The sequence below is a fragment of the Podarcis erhardii genome (genome assembly GCF_964252035.2).
Source record: "Podarcis erhardii genome assembly, chromosome: 1".
NCBI lineage: Eukaryota > Metazoa > Chordata > Lepidosauria > Squamata > Lacertidae > Podarcis > Podarcis erhardii.
In genome coordinates this window covers 75,147,028-75,162,160 of record NC_138497.1, presented here as the reverse complement: position 1 = coordinate 75,162,160, position 15,133 = coordinate 75,147,028, and the positions used below count along the sequence as shown (strand labels likewise).

General features: G+C 40.1%; 1 protein-coding gene across 3 annotated transcripts in view; it reads left to right on the top strand.

The window, feature by feature from the left end:
• The window catches only part of KCNQ1 (potassium voltage-gated channel subfamily Q member 1), a 285,672-nt gene that overhangs the window by 62,471 nt on the left and 208,068 nt on the right, over window positions 1–15,133 (top strand). For all 3 annotated transcript variants that reach the window (XM_081840773.1, XM_081840772.1, XM_081840771.1), the window contains exons 3-6: window positions 11,261–11,387; window positions 12,670–12,748; window positions 13,145–13,241; window positions 14,075–14,215. In XM_081840773.1, the coding sequence (XP_081696899.1) occupies window positions 11,261–11,387; window positions 12,670–12,748; window positions 13,145–13,241; window positions 14,075–14,215 (444 nt within the window). The remainder of the gene's footprint in view (window positions 1–11,260; window positions 11,388–12,669; window positions 12,749–13,144; window positions 13,242–14,074; window positions 14,216–15,133) is intronic.

Sequence of the window (15,133 nt, the reverse complement as noted above, 5' to 3'; positions counted from 1 at the left end):
CAAGTTTAGCTACTTGGAGTGTGTTTCCTCTGTCCAAAATAAATCTACAATGTATTCATTATGGAAAAAATAAGATGCATTTTGTTGGCTAACTATTTAACTTTGGACTAGTAAAGCAAAGTCATATATGGAACAACTCTTTCTTATATGCAGCTCTTATTGTTTTCTGATTCTTGAAATATTTTTATATTATTAAAAAAACACCCTATTTTTATTTTGTTCTGAATGTATCCAGTTTAGAACAAATTTGGCAACATGCTCTTTGGAACTAGCTTGTTATTAATTAGTAGAAATAACTGTACTGAGAAATGCAGTGTGTTTACCGAAAGCTGTAACTTTCTAGGGGCCATGTTGCATATAGGGATGCAATGTTGCCAGCAGTAGGAATTTGACCTTTTGAGACAAAGTGGTGTCATGATAATGGAATGTGATGATGTCACATTGTGACCCCTGCTAGGCCAGAGGTTAAAAGCACATCGTGATGTGGTATGTGAGATTGTAATTCAGAAATGAGCACAACATTTGTTTACCATTTTTGGCATCGGCATAAAGTAATTTTGGATTACTTGTTATCTTCCAAGCCAGGCTGTACCTTTGCACAGTTTATTTGTTTTATTAGTTATATTTACACTCAGGCCTTTCATTTGGCAAAGCATCATAAATGCTTTTCTGCATTTATGCACACACAGGAAAACTCAGCCCTTCTTACTGAGTTGATCCAGTAAAAGTATATTGTCTTTGTTTTAGTGGATGTGGAAAGAAAATGAAAACTTAAAAAATGTTTCATTAGAATTTTCTCTCTCCCTCTCATCCTTATTAACCGAGATACAGCAGGGTATCTTTAATTTATTTTTAACTGTATCACTCTTCAGTTGCCTTAGGATCCCTGAGGTATGGTAGGACACTTCTGATACCACATTGATGGGAAAGGAGCATAACTGAGTATCAATCATAGTCAGACATTTTGATAGTCAACCAGTCTGATTATCGATAAAGCAGCCATTGTGGGTAGAATTCTTGAATCTATTGGAATCTCCATCTTAGTTCTCATTTTTTCCAGCAATTTCCTTTATCTCCTTGCCACCTCTGTGTGTTTTCCACACTGCCACTCCAGCCTTCTACCAATGCACACTCAGATCCAGCCTAGCTGGCGAATTGGAAACTCCCTGCAGAGGTATGACACTGGGAAAGCAGCCTGATCCTGGCAACTCTGGAAACAAATTGCACTTAATGGTACCTAGATAAATATTTCTACCCACCCCATCCCAAGTCCCTCACATGCCGCCAGGAACTGCTGGATCTCTGTGCATGTTCCCTGTGTGTTGACGTTTTCAACTGCAAGTGGCTGCTTCTCAGTGACATACCTTCAGACTCTGGACTGGCTTTGCCTATCCAGGGTGGCCGTTGGATCCCCCTGGACAGGAAGAAGTCCTGTTTTAATTAAGTTGACCTTTGTTCATGCAGCAGCTTCTTCCTGAGATCTGGTCTTTTCCTGTGTCCTTGGTTACCTTTTGATCTTGACTTCGGGCTTGCTCCTCAGTCCTGCCTCCTGGTTTGTCCTCTGTTTCTTACTTACTGTACTTTTTTCTACTGATTCCTGGCTTGCTCCTTGACCCTGTCTCCAGGTTTGCCCTATGGTCATGACTTACTCTTTGGTCCAGACTGGGTCTATGGCTCCTGGTTCCATGGCTCCTGGTTCACCTCAGACTGTTGTCCACGGCCCAGCCCTGATACATGCAGTCTTCTCATATAATCCTACCCTTGACTCAAGCCCAGATTGGTACTGAAATGGAGTTTCCTTAACACCCACTCTATTGCTGTCTTCAGTGTTTCTCAGTACATCAAACTATAAGAGTCTGGCTAAATTCTCTCCTCTCATCTCATCTGTGTTGTGGCATCCTACACATCTGTCTCTCCGTAGCCTCATTCCCTGCCCACAAGCTCATTTAAATAGCTGAAAAGTTTCTCAATAGCTTCTCCACCTTCCCACCTTTTGCCACTGCCTAGTGCCTAGTTTCAACAACACAGAGGAAGAGACCTAGAGATGGCCATAGTTTGAAAAGAGGGAACTGGGATAGTGATAGAGACAGTCACCTGTGCTGCACTGTAGGGAAATTTTTATGCAAGAAAATCAGGTGATCTTCATCTCTGAAAATTGACTGGTGTTTTGTCTTTTAAATGTACTTTTAAAAGAGTATAATTTAGGAAAATGAACAAGTAACAATGTTTTAATGAAATTAGAATTTATCGCCTAATACTTTGGTATTAGATGAAAATTTGGAGGAAATCCAGTCATTCTGAACAGTACATTTGAAAATGCATGCTTCAGGATAAATAATTTGACCTTCTGTTTCAGGTAATAAGTTGAATCCAATCTTACATCTTCAGTCTAAGGACAGGAGACTTATTTGAGCTTTCAGTCATGCAATTAAGAATCACATGGAGACAGAGAGCAGGGCTGCAACTGTGGGACTTCCTCCCACCCTCATGACCTTGGGCAATCAGAGTCCCACATCATGGGGGGGGGAGCCTCTGTGAATTTTTAATCAATGGGGTTCTTAATTGTGTGGAGTCAAGGCCCAGAGGGGGCTATGATCATAGTATCAATTAAGTGCTGAAGATTATAGCCTAGGTAAAATTGTATAAGTCTCTCAGGGAGCGTGTAATTCACTTTTACAGTTTGCAGCCATTTAAATGCTGCTGCTTTTGGTTACCCAGTAGAGTGATTCAAAAAATTATAATGCACCTTTAAGCACACGTTGTATTCTAATTATACTCTTGGTATTCCCTGAGAAGAGATCTAGAATTTCATGGAGATGGCTGCAGCATCAAGTCAATGCGGGGCGGGTGTTGGTACTGTTTTGCCTCTTCCCTTGTCCCCTTGGTGTGCAACATCCAGCCTGGTTAAATGTTTTGGAGAACTCGAAAGCTTGCTCACAATCTTTTAAACATTTTGATCAACCGCTAAAAAAATAAAAACAAAAACAAAATGTAGAATTGTAGAGTTGGAAGAGACCCCGAGGGTCATCTAGTCCAACCTCTTGCAGTGCAGAAATCTCCACACAGAATCTTCATTGTCTTCAACTTCAAAATTAAATTTAAATCTCAATGCCTTCCATATGCGCTGCATCAGGAAGATTTTGGGCATCACATGGTAAGACAGAGTCTCAAACATCAGCAGATCCCAGGGCAGGCTACAACAATTTATAATCCAGTATTAAAAACAATTAAATTACAATCACAGGAATAGGGTAGGTCCTGAAAAAACACATTTCAGATGGCAATGCTGTGGTAAAAACATTTATCTTCAGCAGTTGCCGAAAACTGTATAGTGAAGGTGTCAGACCCACCTCTTAGGGGGAGAATTCCCAAACTTTAGGTCTGCCAAAGAGAATTCCCTCTCCTAAATTTCTGTGGATGGTGGAACTTCCCCTCTCCTGATCTTAATATCTAAAAGGGTACTTTGGAGAACCTGGTAAGGTACAGCTTAAACCCCTGCAAATAAAAGGACATTTAGGTTGAAATCCTATATAGGACTGTAAGCAATGCCTTTCTTTGAGGATGTCTGTAACCCCAAAGTTCTGAACAAACAAAGGAATAATTTGCACCATGCATTGACGCTCCAGTCATAACTTAGCTAAAGATGGGAATTATTTCTTTTGAATATCTGAATCTTACTTGCCAGCTATCTCTTGCTTCAGGGTAGTTTACATTACATCCAGCTTCTAGATTTTGAATGGAAATATTTTTGTACGCTTTGGCTAACTTTTAGATGCAACATTAAAATGCTTACTGAACGAGTTTTGCATGCTTATAAGTTGGGAGGTTTTTTTAAAAATTACCACTGGCGCATGTATTTTTTTGTGAGGTGTATTAAGTGCCCACAGACTACAGCTTGAGTGTATAACTGTTATTGCAGCTGTGTGGAGGAGCATGATGTGTATTCCCTAGAGCGGCCTTGGGAGAAAACCCAAATATGTTGAGGCAAAAGCAGGTTGTGTTTATGGAAATGTCAAACAGAAATATGGAGCTTGAACTCTTATCACACTGGAGTGTGACATCAATAACAGCTTAGGGATTGTACAGATGTGAATGAATAACAGTTATGTGGTAGATTTATTTTTAATTTCAGGACCAAAATGGCTTCATGCCTTTTTAATAGGTTTTTAGAAACAGAATCACTTACTTTAACTTTGCTTTCTCATTTGGTTGCAAACTGCTAAGACTTGAAATAAAAGTTGGTCCTTTTTAAAAGTGTACTTAACAGTTCATTATGTTGGATTACATTAACAGTTCATTACATAAAGACTTTGAAAGGAAGGCACAGTAAAGAGCTTGGATGCCCGGTTTAGTTTCTTCATCTACTAAAAAGAACCTTGCGTAAAAAAAACCTTGATATTGATCAGTACCTCATCTTTTCACATGTAAAATTAGCTGTTTCCTACTTGTGCCACTGATGGTTGGGATTCAAAGTGCAACATGCATTGCTCTGCTTATACATGGGGGCTTCTCTGCTCCCCTTTTGCAACAACAGCTCTCATGAGCCCCCAAAGCCCCCTTCCCACTAGGAAACCACTCGTTGCTTGTGCCCAGTGGGCTGGATCTTAACTGTAATGTCTGGTGTGGTCTCTTGAATCCCATTCCCCAAAGAGTCACATAATTGCCAGTTATAGCAAACAATTCAGACCACAAATGCGTAGTCACTTGCCAAACGGACTGTGGATTTCTAGAAGCTGATGGTTCAGAAAACAGATAGGCTTTAAAAACAGGGATGGGGAATGTTCTTGGCTCTGCATGCCAGATTCTTATCAGAACTGGCCTTCAGGACCAAATTTGACAGGTCAGTGGGGCTGTCCACTTGTCAATCGCATGATGTCACAATGACATCAGACTGGGTTCTTTGACGTCCAAAGAGCCCTGCAGGGTGCTTAGAGCACCTGAGGCTTTCGCTTTTCCACTTATCAGCTGATAGTGAGAGGGTGGAATCCTGATTTCTGCAGTATTCAGCTGCAAATGCAAGTTTGCCACAGGAAACCCACCAGTGCAAAGGATCCGTCAGCTTCACTGCCCCTCAGCTTAAAGGTGGTAGAGCCAATGTTTGATTTCCCTTGTCAAAGCATTCTTGGGAGAACTCTTTAAGACTCACAATTGTGCATTGTTGACTACATCTCTACCTGCTCTCTACATGTGACACGAAGTGTGGGGCAGGTTGGTGTAGTTTAGGGTAAATTTGAACCCCTGTTGAACCCTGTTTGGCCCTTAGGCCACAGGTTCTCAAGCCCTGCTTTTAAATGGTTAGTGCTAGCCCTGCAAAATCTGAGCATTCTGGTGTAAGAGAGAAGTTGAGTTTGTGTATAAAGCTATACTGTATGTACATGTTTAAGGCCACAACCGTATACCCTGTTGCCTGGAGAAGCAGCTGACCCATGGGGGGGGGGTGACGACGACCCCTGCTGTCCTAACTTCCTGTCATTGAAGCTGCTACTACTGGCCAGTAAGGAGAGTGGGTGGGACGAGGTGACAGGATGTTAGAGCTGTGTGGATGTACCAGGGAGTAATCCCCATTGATTTCAGTGGGACTTCTGGTAAACATGCATAGTGCTGAACTGTAAATAACCTTACTTCAAGAGTTTGTATCTATAATCAAATGGTGAACTGCTCTGCTAGCTCAGAACTAAGTGTTTATTCTTTTACGTGATACCAAGCCAACGTTCTGAAAAGGGTGCAGTTAAATTGTGTATGATTTCAAAATTTTAGTGTTTTTTAGATGTCTTCTTCAGCATCTAAAAGTTTTCTTTAAAAAAAAAAGCTCTAAATTAAACTGGCGTCACTGTAGTAAACCAGAGGACTCAGTATAGTTTGCGTGCAAATTCCAAATGAATGTCGTCTAGCCAAGCCAGAAGTTTAAAAATATCCCTGTGTAGTCATTTGCCAGAAATGACTGCATGTGAAATTTGTCAGGCACAGGTGCACCATGGTCTTGTCTTGGGAGGCACAACTTTTCCTCAAAGCAGAGGAAAAATCATTAGCCCAACACTTGCTGAAGTCAGCAGAGTGACAATAATCCTTTTCATTTAGGATTTGGCTTGTGTTTATGGTTGCAGTTTTCAGTGAAGCACACCCAACTCCTAGCTCTTTATTATGTACACTCTGTGTTAGGACAATTTTGGTTAGACCTTATCACCTATGATTAATTTATTTAAGGGAAAGCAGCTTGATTCCAAATGTTTCTGCACAGTAGAGTTCCTACATAATGTTGTGGGATAAATCACTTGCTACTTAGCTTCTTGTCCTTAAAATGTGGGTCTAGCAAAGTCCTTAGTGCTAACAAAGTGAATAAGGAGATGATTCAGGCACAGTGTCAGGATCCAACTCAGCATTTACCAAGGTCGCAAAAAATGGAGGGCTGAGTCACCAAGAATTCGTCTAGAGAAATGAGAATTACTCTAATGTTTCTATTTCAGTATTTTTCCCTAAAATGTTATCTCAAAAAAAATAGAAAAACAAAAAAAACCTACTGCCCCTCATATGTTTACAAACCTGTGTTTACTTCACAAATTATATTTCTCTTTAGAGAAAGGCAGCCAAGACTTTGTCCAAAGATTGGCAAGTACACATGCATGTTGCCTCCTGCACAGCAATTGTCAGCTGCAGAATCCCATCATGAAATAAAATTTGCACACACAAGGGTCCCTCATTCTAAGAGGATCAAGATGGTTAGATACTGTGAATTTCTGTCTGCCTCTCTGAAGTGTACCAGACATAAAGTTTTTTAATAAATGTAGATGCTCTGCAGGTACATATCCCTGATCTCCTAATTATCAGTGTTTCTTCTACCAGAAGCATTTGCATTTAGGCCAAGGTTGCTGCTTCGCAACTGGCTACCAAACACATGAAAAGATTCTTAGTGTGTGATGACCTTTAAAGCGTCTGATATAAAGAATGTAATAATTACAGGAAAGAGTTTTTCAATAACATGTACAGAGTTGGACACATGTTTTGGATATCATACAGAGATGCGAGGGCAGAGTTTCCACACCAGCAACAGATTCTTCTGGAAGTGGAAATGCTGGCATGGAATATTCCTGCCATGATGTAATGACTGGTGCTGTATGGTTCAGCCCTGAGATTTGTAGCATGTGTTCTGGCTCATATAGCTTTGACCATGCTGTCAGAAGTGTAGGTGCAACTGGTCATTTATAATTTCTGCCATATTTAACAAGGTGATATACTATTTCCCTAATTTAGGCAGAAGCCAGATTAGGATCTACTGGTAGAATTTTGGGTCCCTTGCAGCAGCAGATCAGCAAAAATTACTGACTCCCAATTGCTTAACAGTAGCAATGAAAACAAGTTTTCCCCTCCTTGCCTAAACTAAGCTGCTCAAACAGAGACAGCTTGGGGGCAAACGAAGAGTGGCTTTTTGTGTGAAGGGGCTGTAAACTCTGTTCTAGTACTGGATGCAAATTCCTGGGCAGAGAACTTGATCAGAAGCACCTGTCCTTTATTTCTAAAGGTATATTTTTTGCATACACATATATTTAAATGGCTTTTCATTTTCTAGCCGGAAGGCTCCCAGACTTTAAGCTCAACAGAAAACAAGACAGGTGGTGGATCTTGGCATTCTCCCAAGGCAGAAAGTTGCCCGCCTCTAAGTTATAGTGCGCACATGTCACCGCTGGTACAGTGTCATTTGCATTAAGGCACAATTAGGAATATCTGTTCTGCAGGTCTAATTATGTCCCAGTTTGGCCCGGGAGAACGTTGTCCACAAACCATGCTCACCTGTCCCACACCTGTGATGTCAGTTGAGGGGCAAGTATGGGCATGGCTACAGAAGAATAATTGGGAGCTGAAAGTGAGCTCCTGAGAATTCCTTGGCAAGTAGGGCTCCCTGTGAGCCCTGATCACCTGATAGGCAGTAACAGGGAGCTTCCCTGACACTAAGACTGTGCCTTCAAAGGGGCTTGCTGTAACCGCTGATCAGCAGTTACAGGGAGTCCCTTTGAAGCCCATTTTCAGGAAGTTTAGATTCACATGGAACATCCCCCCCCCTTTTGCATGTGTCTGTTTCTCCCACCTGCCAAAAATTGGGCCTTGAGAGATGGGAAATAAGGATCTAGCCTGTTGGCTGGATCTGATTCTCCCTCTTGGCATAAGAACATGAGAAGTGCCCTGCCTCATTAGACCAAACGCTTGATCTAATCATTCAACTTTTTCTCCCACTGGCCAACCATATGCCTACGGGAAGCCTACAAGCAGGACCTGACCGCAACAGAACCCTCCCCAATTCTGGTTCCCAGCAAATTCCATAATTTAACTGTATGCTGTCTGAAGAAGTACTTTCTTTTGTCTGCCTGGCATCTTTCAGCATTCAGCTTCATTGGATGTACCTGATTATTATTATGTGGGATGAGTTGCTCTTTCTATCCACTTTCTCCACACTGTGCATCATCTCATACATGTCTATGGTGTTCTCTCTTATTCACCTCTTTTAAACTAAAAAGCCCCCAAAGTTATAACTCCTTCCCATAAGGGGAGTTCCTCCTGCTCTTTTACTTGGCCTTTTCTGAATCTTTCCCAGCTCTACCATACCTTTTTTGATAACCCTTTTTTGCGTTTTTTGCTTGTGTCAACTATTCCCTCCAACACACACATTTTCTCATTTCTCTTCTGCTCACTGTTAAGTTGTGGGTGAACACATCAGACGACACAGCGATTCTTCAAACAGCTCTTGTTTATTCACAAGCCAGGACAGAACTGAACTGAAGGGTTCAGTCAGCCTGCTTATATAGAGCTCCAGTACAAGGTTACTGTAACAACTTTCTAAAACTATCCAATCACTGAATGTCACTTTCGATCCCTTATTTGCATAACTATCTACAGTATCCCCCTGCTGGCCCAGGGTGAGAACTTCAGTACATAACACTCACACTTTATGGCCTTAGTATATTGGATTGAGTTTGTTTTAACATACGTACTGTGCAATCCTGTGCATATTTACTTGGAAGTTAACAATGCCCAATGAGGATTAATCCAGTGTGTTCAGGATTGCAGCTTCAGTCTGCTCCATGTACTGTATGAGACCTCAGAGTGGACTTCTGTAAATAGTGGCTGGGGAAACCCAGCCAGATGGGTAGAGTATAAATAAATTATTATTATTATTATTATTATTATTATTATTATTATTATGTCAGAGGTACATCAACATTGTGTCAGAAATTCTAGCTTGTTTTGAATTGTTCAATGAAAACACAACTCTCCACAGTGAGGTGTGTGTTTAGTGCCCAACTCATTCCTGATAACCCCACTAAATTTGAAGCTATTAGTCCCAGTTTAAAACTGGAATAGCTGAAACGGAATCCTCAGAATGTAGTCTTGCTGCTTTTGTAAAATACCTTCACATCTAAATCACCGAAATTTCAGCTTGCTGTGGAATGGTATATATACTATAGGGTATATTGAAGTAGTTCATGAGGACTTGTTTGTTTGTCTTTCTAATGAGTGTCCCAACTTATTTTGAATATAAATAGCATAGCCTTTTGCCTGTCTGCAACTTTCTCTGGCAGCTGTGTCTAAATGTAGTGACAAAAATCAGTCAGCCAGCCCCCCCCCCCCGATTACTTATTGGGCTTATACAAGGCGAGATATTAAATACACTTTTGTCTGTCACCCAGCCACGGGCAGGGGAGGGGGAAATTGCCAGTTGCTAACGGATACCTGGCATTTTTGTGTATGACCATGAAGAACAGCTTGTGAACTTTCACCTCTGATGTTTCCTGAATAACATGGGTCTCATTTAGGTCAATAAGCCTTTATCAAAACGTCAGGAGTGAAAAATGTGTCTTGGTGTAAGCCGACTGGTCGTTCTCTCCAGTTGCAGGAGTCTATAGAACAATCAATGTTCTCTAAGCTTGTCTGCATGTCATGCAAAGAACTGGATGACAGTAACCATTGACTACATGTCTGTTTCATTGTCTTTAGGGCAGCCCACATTTGCATATTTGTCAGTGTTCCTGTTATCCAATGAACCATGGAGGGTCTTTAAAAACACACAACTCTCATGCAAATTTCTCTCACACAACACTCCCCCCCCCCTGCACTTTGCAAATCTGAAAGCACTCACAACTTAGTCTTTTGTTTCTTTCTATTTTCGTACTCTTCTTACAAAATTAAACTCTAATTTGCATGTGTGGAGTTTTTGTTCAGAGCAACCCTTCTTTTCCCTTTCTCAGAGTTTGGTTTTGCTTAATCACTATTTATTTGTATTTTGGTGTGTTGAAATATGGTTGTTTTGCATCACATATATAGCACAGATCCCTTACAACTGATCTTGATTACTGTATTATTATTATTATTATTATTATTATTATTATTATTATTATTATTAAAGACCCAGCTGGCTTATCTGTTTGCTTATTAGCTGTTTTTGTCTGGGATGGGGTGAGAAGACCTAGGAGTTTTATTAATACACTGAAAAGGACACAAGAGAATCTTAGGATTTGTGAGCATGTGTAAAAGTTAATAACATATAAGCTAAGAGAAAAAGGTCTCTTGATATTTTCATGTATGCAGCTGAATCACTCACAGTGCAATGCTACACAATCTCAGAAGTAAGCTCCATTGAATGTAATGGGGCTTACACCCAGATAGATATATCTGAGATTTCACTGCAATTCAGTATTTTCAAATTAGAAGGAGAATTTTGCTCGCCACTAAATATTGTGCTTAAAAACATGAATGAAAGGAAAAATAACTGCTCCATCACATGCTAAACTCCATTATCAGATTCTGAGAACAGTTTTCCTATGAAATGAAATGCACACAAAAATATTTCTGCTTTTCCTTCTCACACTTTATAGACGTGAGACTTATACTTTTCTGATACAAGGTCTGTATTTATGCTATCTGAATAACATTATTGTTTTATAAATAATGGGTTTGAAATTAAAGTTGCAAACCTAATTAAACTTCCCATGAATTAAGTGCCATTGAACTTGGCTAAGACTTTGAGGAGATGAGATTAGGATCCAATTATGGCAAGCGGGATTTTGTTTTGTTTTTATCACATGGAAATCATCAAAACACCCTGTAATAGATTTTAAACTTTTAATCGTTCTCCTGATTGTTTGTTCCTACAGGGCTTTACCATATATTTTCTGACTCACAGTTCTCATATTTCATTTTCTGCTAATACCACCTGAAAAGTATTAAAAGCATGTTATATTAACCTGTGCCCCCCCCCGTCTGTTTCCTCTAGGAAATTGTATTAGTGGTATTTTTTGGAACTGAGTATGTAGTTCGATTGTGGTCTTCAGGGTGCCGCAGTAAATACGTTGGCTTCTGGGGAAGACTTCGTTTTGCTAGAAAACCCATTTCTATCATTGGTGAGTATATAAAGTTTCAGTGGCTCCCATTGCATAAAAGGAATTCCCATAGTGATTTCGCTCATTTTCAAAAAATAAAGAGAAAGTGTTTTCTTGTAAAAAAAACAAAAAAGCAAAACAAAGCAAAACACCAAAACCTCAAAGCAGTTTACAAAAAAAGCAACAAAATTATCAGTAGAAAGAGTTAAAAACACCTATTTAAAACATTCAAATAAAAATTAAAACCAATTATAGTGGAACCTCGGTTTTTGAACGTAATACGTTCCGGAAGACCGTTCGACTTCCGAGACGTTAGAAAACCAAAGCATGCCTTTCTAGAAGCTCAGTCGTGTGGCACGTTCGGCTTCTGAAATGCATTCAAAAACCGAAGCAGTTACTTCCGGGTTTTTGGCGTTCAAAAGCCGAAACATTCAACTTCCGAGACGCTCAAAAACCGAGGTACCACTGTATAATCTAGAAAAATATTTAAACACATCAACTTTATACATATCTAGGTAGGCTTGTCTAAAGTGTTTTTAGTAGGTGTCAAAACACTCACCTGCTTGATGTGTGGATGCCGCCACACTAGAAGTCCGATTTCATACAAATGTGGTACAAGCATTACGCAGCATCTATAAAAGTCCCTGTTCCATAGATCAAAGCAGTCAAGTGGAGTATATGGGGTAAGGCGAATTCCCAGGTAAACTGGTCCCAAGTTGTTCAGGGCTTTCTATGCTAATAGTAACACTGTGAACTTGGCCCGATAGCAAATTGGCAACCAGTGCAGGTTTCTGAGCAGAGGTGTCATATGGTGAGAGGGTCTCACTCCTGTCAGCAATTTTGCTGCAGTATTCTATGCTAACTGCAACTTCTGGATCAAGTGCAAAGGAAGCCCCACACAGTACACAATGTAGTTATCTAGTCCTGAACTGCATGAACTACTATTGTTAAGTTGTGGGCGAACATATCAGACGACACAGCGATTCTTCAAACAGCTCTTGTTTATTCAGAGGCCAGAACAGAACTGAACTGAAGAGCTCAGTCAGCCTGCTTATATAGAGCTCCAGAACAACGTAACTGTAGCAACTTTCTAAAACTATCCAATCACTGAACGTCACTTTCGATCCTTCATTTGCATAACTATCTACAGTATCCCCCTGCTGGCCCAGGGTGAGAACTTCAGTACGTAACAACTATGGCTAGGCTTTCCCAGTCCAGAAAAGGTCATAGTTGTGTCAAAGGTGCTTCTAGCAATTGAGGCTGCCTGGGTCTCTAGTGACTGTTGTTGTTTTTAAATTTCCAGATCTAATCGTAGTTGTTGCTTCGATGATCGTGCTTTGTGTGGGTTCTAAAGGCCAGGTTTTTGCAACCTCCGCTATCAGGTAAAATGATTAAATCTAATTTAAAAATCCTTTCTTTTTCCACCCTGTTAAAAAGTGTATCTCTTAATTCACTTTTCCCCATCCCAGTGCCGTGTACTGGTTAGAATGTTAGAGTGGTTAGATTTGGACTGGGGCTTGGGAGGTTCAAATCCCCAATCCCCCGTGAAGTTCACTGTGTGACTTGAGCCACTCCCTCCCGCTTAGTGCAGCCTACTCTTCTTATGAGGATAAAATGCAGAGGGGGCAAATCATGTACGCTGTCTTGAGTTCTTTGGAGGAAAGGTGGGGTATGGATGTACTGACTAACTAATAACAATTTTAAAACTCACTCTTCCACTCTCAAACATCTGTTCTCACTTTTTTCATTCACTTTTCTTTTAATGAACTTCATTCTAGAGGCATCCGATTTCTGCAGATCCTGCGAATGCTTCATGTGGATCGTCAGGGGGGCACATGGAGATTGCTGGGGTCAGTAGTTTTCATACACAGACAGGTATGTAAAAACTTAAAAAGGAAGTTCAAGTGATAAGGATGTTTTACTGTTAGGCTGCCAGATTCCATAGACCATATACTGTTCTTGGGGTATCTTGGACTAAATGAAATCCCCTTCCCGCTGCTTCAGACTTTACTCATGGTTAATCACATTTAATCAGTTTAATTAATTAGCTGATTAACTAATGTTATTTGATTGACCAAGGCTGCAGTTCTATACCTGGAGTCAGCCTGACTGAACTCAGTGATGGGGCTTACTTTTCAGTAGACATATGTTTCAACGGTAAGGTTTCTTTTACTGGGTGACAGACCTAGTAATTTTAAAATCTCTGTGTGTGCAAACAAACCCCTGTAAAAATAATTTGCTGTGGTTTTGATGTAATTTGTTTCAGTTCTGCTAGTTCCAATCCTACTTTCTCTCACATATGGCCACTTGAATCCATTAAGTCTTATTTCTGAGTAGATGTGCATAGTATTGTGCTGTCAGTTAATCCTTTGTTGTTTTGAGAACAAGGTTAAAAATATCATTTTTCCAACTTCAGTTTGCAATTCTGCTGCATTAAAGTAATTGACAATAATATTTTTTTGACCTAGTATTAAGGTATAATGATTTGCTAAGTGCAAATTGGAAATATCAGGTGGTAGTCAACTAAGCATTATGCAGAGTAGAGTGACTGAAATTAATGAACTGTTTGATTAATGTTTAATTGGTTAAATTCAGTGTGGTAGCTGAGCCCAATAATCAGTCATTCGTTTTATAAAATAGCATTTGGCAGCAGCAGTATTCTATGTGCCTTTAGTTATTCATTAATTTGCTCTTATTCTTCTTTTCAGGAATTGATAACTACTCTGTACATTGGATTTCTAGGCCTGATTTTTTCATCTTATTTTGTGTACTTGGCTGAAAAAGATGCTGTGAATGATTCAGGCGAGCATGAATTTAGCAGCTATGCGGATGCCCTTTGGTGGGGAGTAGTAAGTATAATCCATAGTACATTTTCAAAATTAGAAGAGCCTTTTTGTCCTAATGTGATAATTTCTAGTATTTCTATGATATGTCCTCATTCAGGTGTAACACTTAAACCATTAATGATGGCATTGCATCTAGTTTGACCATTATTCACAACATTTATATAGGAAACATTGTGGTTTGTTGCTATAAAATGACCGCAGATCTAGCCTATGTTTAGCCTATTAACTGTGTTTGGGTTGTTGTGTATGCACTTTCCTGATTTAAGATGATGATGATGATAATAATAATAATATTTCTACCCTGCCCATCTGGCTGGGTTGAATGTCATTTAACTTGGTATCATGGACCAGACCCTGCATGTGAGTCCAGACCTTGAAAACCCACTTTTTATGAATGGAGTTTTCAGGATTTTTGCTCTAGTTCTTGCGATTACAACTCATTGTGTGAGTAATGCAAGCAGCAGAAAATAATCCTCAATCTTGTAGGGAAGATAAAGAAATGCCTTCAGTCAAACTAGCCCACAGTGATTCCAGAAATATAGAGAAGCAAAGTGACATCCAGCTTCAGCAAAGCAGAAGTTTGCCAAGAATTCTGCATGTACCGAAGGCACCCAGAATCTCCTGTCTCACTGGGCTGAAAAATGGAAGGTGAGGCCTTCCTCACCTTCCATCACCAAAGAAGGGCTCAATTCGCTCTTGCTGAAACTTGCAGGTGGCATCAGGAGGACTATCTCCTTGGCTTCCGCAATACCTGAGGGCTCAATAAGTTTAGACCAGTACTGGAGCAACAACTGTACTGCTGCTGGTCCTGAAAATGTTATATCTGAGTCAGGAATGTGCTTTCTTGTGTCAGGTTTTTTTGCTCTTAGCATAGCCTCTGTTGTTCTGGTATTGTACCTTTGTTTCCTGTGTGTAGGCCTG